An 11,152-nucleotide genomic window follows, 5' to 3' on the forward strand; every position below is an offset into this window, starting at 1 on the left:
CGGATATGAAAGGAATGTGGTCATATCTCAGTGATGATACAAATCGTGCCACTATTTTGCTTTTCTTGTCATATTTCTTTTCTCCTTTTTTGCCACTGAACAGTTGAAAAAATGCGGATGACACATTTTTCGTTACGTCCAGACAGCTTTTTTTCCTGTGAAACTTCATTAAAAGTTGCTTTTGTAACATAAATAATTCCCGTTTTTTTCCCAGTTTTATAACAAACAAACAATGTAAATTCCAAAAAAACAACACAGAAGATATCAAATAGTGAAACTGAGATATAATATTTGTTCATCTGGAATTTGATGGCAGAAAAATGCCTAAAAAAACTGGGACTGGCCTAACAAAAGGCTGGAAAAGTGAGCAGTACTAAAAAGAAACATGTTGCAGCTAATCGGGGTAATTAGCAACAGGTCAGCTGATCGGGTTTTAAAAGAGCGACTTGTGGAGTAGTTTCAGACTTTTTAATGTCCTATGTTCTGTTGTGAATCAGATGTTGATTTATGGGATTTAAAGATCATTTAATTCTGCTTTTATTTGACATATTTTACACACTGTCCCAGTTTCTTTCGGTTAATCAGACACGATTTGGACTAAACCAACAGATGTTTAACAGTTTAACAGCACAATAGTTTTTTAATAACTGTTACTGAGTTTCTTTTAAGTAAAACGTTTGCCTTCTTAGTCAAAGTGCAGCTGTTACAAGCACTAATCTCTCTGAGTGAAATGCATTTATTGTATGAAACTGCAGCTTTAATAATGAAAAGACTGCTTGTTTTGTTCGTCATGAGACAATAAGATAGATAAATTATGTTTAAAAATGGGAAGAGTAGCGTTTGCTGTCTGTTTTGAGATGTTTCTACCCTGTCAGCATCATCATGTGCTGTCGTAACTGTCAAGAAGGGAAGGGATTGAAATAATCCAGGTTTTCATTCATTCATTCATATTACAGGTCCGGGCTGAAAGACTAAAAAACATTTCATTTAATTTTCTAATGGTTGAAGCGGTCATGTTTAATCAGTTTAGTCTGTTTCTGAGTGAAGATGTGTTGCTCATCCATAGTAACACTAAGAACGTATAGAAACCTTTGTCAGGAATCTCACCCCTAATGGTTTCATACACTCAGTGGGTCTACATGATGAGATTAACTGGATTATAGCTACAGTTGGGTTATTCTCCTTATCTGAGGGTAATTATCCTTGGATATATGGCGGTGAATGAATGGAATCACTGGCACAAAGCATGTCATACCCCGGTACGATAGGTGGTGCTGTCCCCATTTCAGCTATCGCTAATAGAGCCACTTCCTGTTGACGTCTTCACCGCCAACAGCAACAAACTCAGGCATTCAGAAAGATGGCGAACGCAAAGCGAGATGAAGCTGCGTCCCTCTCCATCTGTGATGAGCTGGTTATGGCACAGACGATGCACAACGGCGCATTCTCCATCGCGTTGTTTCTTTCTTTCTGATGGCGGCGACAACAGTAATATCGTCTCCTTCGACTTCCAGGTGATGATCCCGGGAAAAAAATCTCAAGCATGTGCAGAACGCTCGATCCGATCCACTGTCGTCTACGTGCACGTTCAGTGCACGTTTGGATTGAGTTATCTCAGGGTCTTAATCCGATCCAGAGTACCCGATCCGATTCGATTTTTGTCAGATTAAGGTGTCTACATGAACAGAATAACTCAGTCTTATTGTAATTTAGCCATTAATCCGATCCGATGGCGCTCATGTAACCCCACTAACAGATTGTAATGTGATCATTCAACTACAGAAATTACATTTCAAATTCTCAGTCTGAACTTTATTTCACTTGTACCAAAACAAAATACTCTTCATTACAAAGAGGAGTGTTGATATGTGCTGGGATTTAGAGGTAGCTGCTACATCACTGATGGTTAGTGTTGTAGTTACAGTCTGAAGCCCTGAGCTCAGAAACAAACTGCGAGATCAACCGTTTGTGCCCTTCCAGTGTTCAACACCAAGGTGTTGGTCTGAGTCCGGGCTGCGCCGCTGCCAACAGTCCTGATCGGTGTCCACTCAGTGCCTGATGCGTCTGATGGACTGGATCTTTGGAGTCTGGCAGTGGGAGCCCCAGTTCCTCCAGTGCTGGTAGTCTCCACTGTGCTTTTCACACTCCATGATGTACTGCTGGCCTCTGTAGCCTGGGTACTCGTAGCACACAAAGCTGGTGAAAGACAGGCAGGAGGAGAGATTAAGAACAGTTACTATTAGAATAAAATCAATAGCTTGATGATCACGGCTAAAAAACAAACCGATTGGGGACATTTTTTCAGTAAAAACTTGTCAACAGGCTCTGTAACAGCTAAACTTTTCTACATTTCAGTACAGCTATACTCTGCTATATCCTAAATTACTAGGGCTGGGCAAATATTAAATTCTTTAATCGCGTTAATCGCACGATTTCCGTGATTAATCACGATTAATGGCATTGTTATACGCAAAATCCAATAATGATTTCAAAAGTAGCATATAACGCACTTTTATTGGAACTATACAGTCTTATGATCGAAGTACCGGCCGTGATAAGACAATTCAAGTTGAAGTGCTTCCAAATAACTTTGGCTCTGTTGACTGCGCAGTCTGGAAGAACTTTGAAATGAAAATGGCCGTGTCAAAGTTCCCTAACCTTCTCCACGTTTGTTTAGCCCGCTTCTTCCGCCATTCTTTTCTTTTCTGACTGTTTCCTGTGAGCGCCGCAGCAGTAAGCAACATATTAGACTCACCCACGATGGACTTTTTCAAAATAAAAGCTGGTGAGCAACAGACATTTACAATAAAAATAACAAATAATCAAAATAATGCGTTAACCCTATAAACCCTATAAATTACCCTTAATTAGAGCTTTGCTGTGCTGCAAGGTTTTCAAATTTAGTGGAAATGTGTGAAACAACAAACAGCCGTGCTGTTACCTGAAAGCAGGTAAGCATCTGCAGTGAAAAAAAGGCAGAAACTTTTCTAGGTTGATGCACTGACATCTGCACAGTGTTTGTGTGCCGTGTTCACCCTCCTGGGTCAGCACATTGGAGAGCAAGTGTTTGCTTGTTAATGTGCAGAGCTGACTGAAATCTCATTAGTTAGATGCTATCAAAAATAACTAATTAATCCTGTGGGGAACACAGACTTCTGAGCCAATTTTCAAAGTCAATATTTACAGTATTGTTGGGATATTTTTGGACTAAAATGGAGGACTGCTCCACACTGTTGGGAGTGTAACTGCAAAGAAATGTAAAGGTAAAAGTAATTATCTGTGGAATAAAATACATGACATGGGTTTAAAGGGTCAAACTACCTTTCTTTACCTGGTACTTTTACAGGTACTTCACTTTCAGAACTGAGCCTTTATCAAAATAGGACATTTCTTGGTTGTTTTGTTCCAGCTGCAGTTTCAGTTCATTTCAGTTTTATTTACATAACTGAGGAAATCATTATAAATGTCATCTAAAGCTTGTCCCCATTCAGGCTTTTAGCTGTTTTTGCTCACTGCTTTTCTGGCTTGAGCACTGATCATTTTTTAAATCTATTTCCCATTAAAACTATAAGATTTTTTTAGTGGGTTTAAAGATTTTAAATCTAATTTCCTGTTATGGTTACCAGATGTTTTACTGTTTCTGTTTCACTCTCTGTGTGATTTCTTATCAGATGTATCTGTTTGGGAAATTCTGAGTATGAACTGATCTCATCTTGGAGCATTCTCATGATGGATTATAGCTCTGTTCATCTGAATGGTTTCACTAGAGGTTGCTGATGTTAATGATGGTTTGATCCTGATCTTTTCAGGGTCTTTACTGATTTAATTCTTCAGCGCTCTTTTCACACTGCCTCTTTTTGAATGTGTTTAAAACTCCATGAAAACCTGTCTGTGATAAAGAGCTACCACCCAGCGCAGGTGAAGCACTGACTTACGCTCCGCTCTGCACGTGCATGGAGCCCACCTCAGGCTTGAACCAGCCCATGGCCTGCAGGGAGGGGTAGTCGTCGCACACCTCGGAGCAGCGGCCCATAAAGTTCTCCCTCTCGAAAATCATCATGCGGCTGTTGTGGTGAGACTGCGGAGAGGGTGGAGCAAAAGAACTGCTGTTATATTTAGTGCTGGGGCTGTCAGCCAGGAGCATGGAGCAAGCAGACACTCACCACTGAGTTGTCTCGTTTCTATTTTTGAGCTGTCACTCACTGCGAGGCTCAGTCTTCTGCTCACCCCCATGTTCTGTCACTTTATCACTCACCATCACCTCATTTCCACTTGCCCTTTTTTCGCTCCTTCACCTCCTCTTCCATTGCTTAATCTTACCCTCCCCATCCCTGTTTTTCTCCGCAGCTACTCACAGCACAGTAGATGGGGCGAAATGACATGAGGCGCTCAGTGTGGTAGGACAGCGAGCCGCTGTAGGCATCCCAGTTGGGATACTCTCCCCTCTCCAGGATGAACTGCTGGCCCTGGAAATTGTGGTGCTCAAAACCCACCCAGCTGGAGATGTGGACAGTAAAAATGGTGAGAAAAGTAGTCAGTTTGAACATAGAACATACAAATGCCACTGGATAGACACTTAAACGATGGCTTGATTTAGATTTCACATCTCTGCAACTCAGAGATGGTACATTCATGATTTTCCCATTTGCCTAGATTTCAGCTGTTCTTAAAGTAAAATATTCACACTGAATATCATGTAATCTATCCTCTCTGTTTGGAAAAGGGTGAGACAGATAGAAACAAAGAGGTTAAGTTCAGTGTTCATCTCTGAAAATCTGCCCTCGAGGCTTTAAATCTTGATCCCTGTGACTAGAACTCAGAACAAATATTTCCTTCTTTGGTCAAAATCATGTTTCACTTAAAACTGCTTAGCTGAGACGATGGAGACAAATCTGTTTTCACACCCTGATTAATTCCTGGGCTGTGTATTTATAAAGTCATTCATAGTAAAAGGTCTGACTTTAAGTGCATCAGGATAGAGGGTGACACAAATTGGATCTTTAAAGCTTTTCTGATCCTGTTAGGAGTCACCAGCACTTGATCACATTTCGTATCCTGATGAAGAGACGATATACTTCCCTTCTCCTGATTTTTGCCATACAACTTAAGTCAAAGTGCAGCTTTTTCTTTCCTAATAATTCTCTTTCTAGTATTGCAGAATGCTCAGATGCTGCATGTCTCAAATCTAACCTCACGCATCGGGAACTGATTACTCTAAAATCGCTTGATTTTCTATCATTTTCTTTAAAGCTGAAGCAAATGTGCAGAGTTCATGATCACTGGTGATGGACTTCTTCTTCCAGCACTGTATCATTTTACCATTTCAATACTTTTTAAACATTTAGATCATGTCAAAATAAACAAAGAGAGTTGGAATTAATTAGCCACTTTAAGTCAAAATGGAATCAGTTTCACAGCTCTGCACAGGTTCAACTTTTTATAGGTTCAAGCCCAGAGCTGGAAGAACTATCATATTAACAATGATTATTGTTTCTAAAAATGTACTGTTTGCATCTAATTGGTGAACATACTTTCAGATATGTCAGCTAATAACTAAATATTTCCATCGAGAGTTGGGAGAGACCAAAAAAAGATAAGTTAGAGTAAATAGGAGGTTTCATAGTAAAACCTGAAACAGGGAAATGATTGACCTCATTAACCTCATTTAGGTTATCTGAACACTTTACAATGTGGTTCTTATTCACACATTCAAACTATCATGTGTCTGCTTTCTACATATGCAGTGCTTTATCTCTACAATCGCACACTGATGAGCATAATGGGGCCATGGTGTGGGGGGGCGGGGGGTTCAGTGTCCTTCAAACAAACACAGGAGCTGAGGGTCGAACCTTCCACTTAGAACATTACCCGAGGTTCAGCTGGTAGAGCCACAGAAAATAACAAAAAATACTTTTATTCATGCAGAAGAACATGGTTGATCCTTTTTAAGTACTTCAACTGGAGGTGTTTTCATCCCTAAACCTTTCCTTTGACTTTGACTCATGGAACAACACCTGATAATAAGCTTGAAGAAGCAGATTTTCAACACGATTAGATTAGATTCAGTGCTAATCAAATCTACGATGTGCCAATTAGTTCTGATACGTAAACCAACAACGAGTGAACGCAAATTAAGCAAAGAAAGTACTGGGTCTTCCCAAAATGTTACACAGGACTCTGTTGGACAGTCACCAGGTGATCCCTAAATCTATTAAAATTATATCTCTATAAATGCTGAACTTCACTACAGAAACTTTGAAAATGTTGGCCCTAAGTTCACATTTACTTTCTACAAGTGAATCCCACCCCCCAAAAAAGATAAATACAATAAAACAATCATAAACAACTCCAACAAATCCAAATGTTTTGTAAGAAAAACCTTAATAACTATGAAATAAATAAAAAGCATGCCTATTTCCACTTGGATTGTAGTGGATTATATCGAAGTAGATCAACAAAAACAGAAATACTCTGATAAAATCCTTCCAAATTGTACTTAACTACAAAGGACTTGTCAGCACTGATAACATCCCAGGATACTTCTTCAAATAACAGAATAATTGATGTTTAAGTAAAGACCTAATATCAAAGTTATAGTAGCAGCACAGGAGTGTGGTGTGATAGTGTGTTCAGGTTTATTAAGGAGTTTCTAAATGTTCTTTTTGTGCTTTTTACCAGAGGGCTCTTAAGACCCCCCCAACATAATGAGAAAAAGGGAACACTACTTCATCAAAAGAATGGAAAGCATGTGGCTAACCACAGCTGAGACGCGTTCCAGCTTTGAGTAACGTCCAGAGAGTAAAAAAATTAAAAAAAATCATGAAATCTCATTATCTTTACTGAGGGTAAAAAGTCTGAGTTAGTTTCTCGGGTGATGATGATGAAAAGACCTTCCCTGATCCCTCCTCAATGCTGCTTAAGTTGGGTGGACCCGACATGTAGGCTGCAGCGGCCTCACGCTTACATAAACAGAAGCACACACTCAAACACACAGCGCCAGTCAGCTGTCCACAGAGACTCGCAGGCGTACAGGTTGAGTGACTCACACTCCACTCTCCACTCGGATGGAACGGATGTTGTCCATGCCACAGTCGTGGATGTTACAGCACTCAGAGGTGAACTCCGTATACCTGCCCTGGAAATACTCCTGCTCAAACACAGTCACCTGCACACAGGGGAACACAGCGGGGAGGAGGAGTGAGGCTGTGCATGTCTGCAGGCTAAATCTGTGGGTGCGTTAAGAGTGAAAGAGTGGGAACTCACCTTAAAGAAACGGGCTGTGCTCATGTTCGGGAAGAACATGGATGAGGTCATGTTGGTTTTTGTCACTCTGTTCATCTCTTGAAGAAAGAGGGGAAGTCAGAGAACAAGGGTCAGAATGATAACAGGTAACAGGTGTGGGGAAATCTCCACAGACGATATGAAAACTCATTTATCCCACAGAACAATCAGAACAGTTCCACACTCAATCAAAGCCAGCAAGAATTAAATATGAAACAGAAAAAGGCAAATTATTTACTTAAACCCGCACGTGAGAAAGTTATGAACCAGCTGTTTTCCGGGTCATCTTACCTGGATGCTCTCCTCGGGCTCCTCACGCACCAAATCCTCTCCACGTAAACTTTTGTCTGAACCTGGAGCTTCTGTTTTATACCGACGTCCACGCGGCACGCTCGTGCGTGTGCGTGTGCGCGCGTTGCCCCAACGCGCTAATGATGTGAACGAGGCAGGTTTTTCTACTATGTAAAGACAGCCAGAATAATGACCAGTACTTCCGGTTAAACCCTTCAAAATAATATTCATCAGCCGTACACAGCTTAACTTTGCAAAAGGCAGTCCAGTATTACAAAGAGAAAGCTTGAAGCTGATAATAACCCTCAACAGCTTCATGTCGATAGCTTTAGAAATGTGAATTTGTGAAACTAAATATTTCCCAATTCCTTTCTAATTTGATTTAGACCATTTAGAATACTCTCTTTAACACTTCTTTAACGAATAAGTTTTCTTTTTTTTTAATTATTTCAAGTTTTTTATTTTTTGTGACACCTATGACAAATGAGCTCTGGTTTCTGGATCTTAAAGATACACATTTGTATCTTTTAACTGATTTATAGCACTGTGCAAATGTCTTGAGCCACCCCTAATTTCTTCATAATTTGCTCAGATGGAGCCAGATTTATTTATTTTTTTAATCTTAGATCTTAGGTCTTGAGCAACAGTTCTCCAGGATTTCTGAAGGTCTTCTTTTGGGGCTCTTCAGTCTAGTTCTTTTACCTGAAAAGAAGTAGCATCAGACCTAAAAAAAACAAAACTATCTACAGCAGATGAACAGGATCTGAAAGTGATGTCCTTAAGAAAGAGGAAAAAATCCAGCAAAGACCTGACAGGACCTGAGAGATGCATCTGGACCTTCAGCTGATCCATCTACTGTTGGCCCAAGCCTCATCAGAAATGGTCTCCATGGAAGGGTGGCTGTCAAGAAGCCATTCTTAAGGAAGGGAAACAGGGAGAAAAGGCTGAGCTATGCCAAATGACACAAGAAGTGGACTGAAAATCAGTGGCAACAGGTCTTATGGAGGGATGAATCCTCCCCAGAGCCCGGACCTCAACATTATTGAAGCAGTGTGGGATCATCTGACAGAGAACGGAACAAAAGGCAGCCCACATCCAAAGAAGAGCTTTGGGATGTCCTTCAAGAAGCCTGGAGAACTATTCCTGAAGACTCCTTAAAGAAATGACAGAAAGCTTGTCTCAGAGGGTTCAGGCTGTGTTGGAGAATAAAGGATCTCTGACTAAATATTGACTTCCAACTTTGTTTGAATTCTACAAATTCTGTTTTTGCCTCATTTTCTGCATTTGCGTTTATGTTTGCACATATCTAATAAATTACTGCACCTGTTTCCCATTATCAGGGCAGTTAATGAAGAAATAAAGGTTGGCTCGTGTATTCTTTATGATCATGTTATGTGTGAACTTTAAGTTCTAACATATTAGACCAGTTTTCACAAAACAAGGTCGCACATATTTATGATTTTATTTTGTGGATGATGAAATTAATGTTCCGTTGCTCCGCTGGTGAACTGCGGGCACCTTGATGCAGGTGTGATCCTGAGCGCTCCGCCGTTCCTGTTCATGCGTTATATTGGTTCGTGCGCGCGCACCTTGGAGCCTGTCACTCAGCGCTCCCGCGCTCTCCACCTCTCTGTCTCTCTGTCTTTGTATCCCTATTCGGCCTGTCGACTCAGCAGATCATATAGAGCGCAGGCACAGAGGTGCGGTGATGAATGTGGGGCTGTTTTTGGTCTATTCGTATAGGTCAGCAGTGCCATCGTATAGGGCAACAATGGCCGGGGCTATAGGCAGAGAATGAGAAGGATTTGGAGAGCAATCCGGGGAGATTGTTTCAATGTTGGATTCCAAAAGTGGAGGAAATTAGGGCAGACAAATTATATCAATAATGATAACTACTGATTAACATACTTATTCAAATGTTCTTGTGTTATGAAGAAAAAACAAGAAATGTCTGTAAAAACTGAACCAAAAGCCCATTCTTTTAGAAAATAGATCACAGTGTTGGATATTTCTGCTTTACTTGAACATGCACACTCCAACAGACACAAAGGTCAGGGCTAGTGGTGTTTTTTCTGATTGCACCTGACAAAAGATGTCATTGTGTACGCTGCACAGATTGAAGCATATGTGTAGTTTTTTTTTGAGCTATTGAAATAAGACTGAAAAGACGTGATTCAATTCTGAAAGGATTCGGTTTGATGAAATGGTGGACAAACAGACAGATGGATAGACTGATGAATGAGCACTGGGTGGAAAATTAAGTTTTGGAAGATGCAGATGTCAAAACTTCAAATGAAAGGAAGAGAGTAAAGCAAAAAAAGGTGCTCAATGAGCTATGGTTGTTCGCTCGGTTGTATAAAAGACTTCAAATTGATTTTTTAAAATAGAAAAAGTGAAAAAAAATGTCTGAAAATGTCTGAAAACTGAATCAAACTGTTTTTCTATACAAAGGTTCATATCACATGTACTCTAGATACTTTTTGAAGAGAGCACCGTATCAACACTTAAAGAAAATGTGAAAATTGGCTTTTGTTGGCTCCATTTCTTTAATTTTAACCAGGACAGCTGCAGTTTTATTATTCTAGCCATGCATGTGTGGTCTAACTCAACATTTTCTATCAGAGGCTGCCTGTGCAAAAGACAGCAGGACAACAGTTAAACCTGTTTGTGATCTGGTTACACGTCGTGCCTGGTGTGAAGAGTATAGTTTTATTACTTACATTTAGTCTTTTAGCAGAGGCTTTTATTCAAACTGACTTACAAGTGAGGGACAACATTCAAGCCTCAATATAGCAAGAAACCCTGGCATAAGCATTAAGAGCTAAATGTTTTTCAATCTATCTAAATGTTCAGCACCATGGAGCAGAAAGGCTTGGAACAGAAAGGCTTATTGTGTCGTATCGTCTCTAGAAATCTAAGCGTTATAAAACACAGAACACAATTCAATAGAACTTTACAGATATGTCTCTCTTAAAGATTTAAGTGTTTCAGTGTATATATTGAATATCTTGCCATTTTCTTGTCATTCGTGTGTCTCTCTGCAGTGATTGAGGGCGTCCATCGGCCACTGAGAGTACGCTTTGCAGGTCATTCTTTTCCTCTGTCACCACAGAAATCCCACTCATGCTCACTCGAGCCTTTGAGAAAATTCAATTTGCAGAGTGAACAAGGCCGACTGTTAAATCTGTTTTACGGCAGCGGGATGTCATCTGGTGCACAGCTGTGGCCTCTGTTTCCATCCAGACTTCTTCTAAAGTCTTGATGTCACAGGTCACATGACCCCACCTGTGTAGCCACGTTTGGAGCTCCATCCGACTAAGTTTGTTCCCTTGTGTACACTTTGAAATAAGCAGCTCACAGATTTTCCTTGTGCTGCAAACACCCACTGCAATATTGTACTCACCCACGCAAGGAAAAAGACAGAGAGCTTTAATTCAATAGCTTTCTCCAATTGTGATGATGGGAAAGATTCAGATAACTGTCCTTGAGCACTCTTGACCCATTTTCCCAAAAGTACCATAAAGTTATTGCATCTCACAGCTTATTGCTTTTTCTCTTATTGTTTGTCCCAGCACCTCTT

General features: G+C 40.3%; 1 protein-coding gene across 1 annotated transcript; it reads right to left on the bottom strand.

The window, feature by feature from the left end:
* Positions 1-1,806: 1,806 nt before the first annotated feature.
* On the bottom strand, positions 1,807-7,705 carry cryba1l2 (crystallin, beta A1, like 2). Its single transcript, XM_072383740.1, has 6 exons — positions 7,573-7,705; positions 7,264-7,340; positions 7,047-7,165; positions 4,356-4,497; positions 3,936-4,078; positions 1,807-2,196 (listed from the first exon to the last, which is right to left on the bottom strand). Exons 2-6 carry the CDS (start codon positions 7,336-7,338, stop codon positions 2,049-2,051), a joined length of 627 nt encoding a protein of 208 aa, XP_072239841.1. The 5' UTR covers positions 7,339-7,340; positions 7,573-7,705; the 3' UTR covers positions 1,807-2,048.
* Between the last annotated feature and the right edge of the window lie 3,447 nt (positions 7,706-11,152).

This window comes from Leuresthes tenuis, unplaced genomic scaffold, assembly GCF_036924035.1.
Source record: "Leuresthes tenuis unplaced genomic scaffold, fLeuTen1.0.hap1 SCAF_4, whole genome shotgun sequence".
Taxonomy (NCBI): domain Eukaryota; kingdom Metazoa; phylum Chordata; class Actinopteri; order Atheriniformes; family Atherinopsidae; genus Leuresthes; species Leuresthes tenuis.

Bases quoted from the DNA above. Each gene is read 5' to 3' on its own strand.
- cryba1l2 (XM_072383740.1), bottom strand. From the start codon at position 7,338: ATGAACAGAGTGACAAAAACCAACATGACCTCATCCATGTTCTTCCCG. The intron at 4,498-7,046 runs GTGAGTCACTCA...CCACATCTCCAG, and splicing joins ATCCGAGTGGAGAGTGGAGT to CTGGGTGGGTTTTGAGCACC. The intron at 2,197-3,935 runs GTAAGTCAGTGC...GTCTTTCACCAG, and splicing joins ATGCACGTGCAGAGCGGAGC to CTTTGTGTGCTACGAGTACC.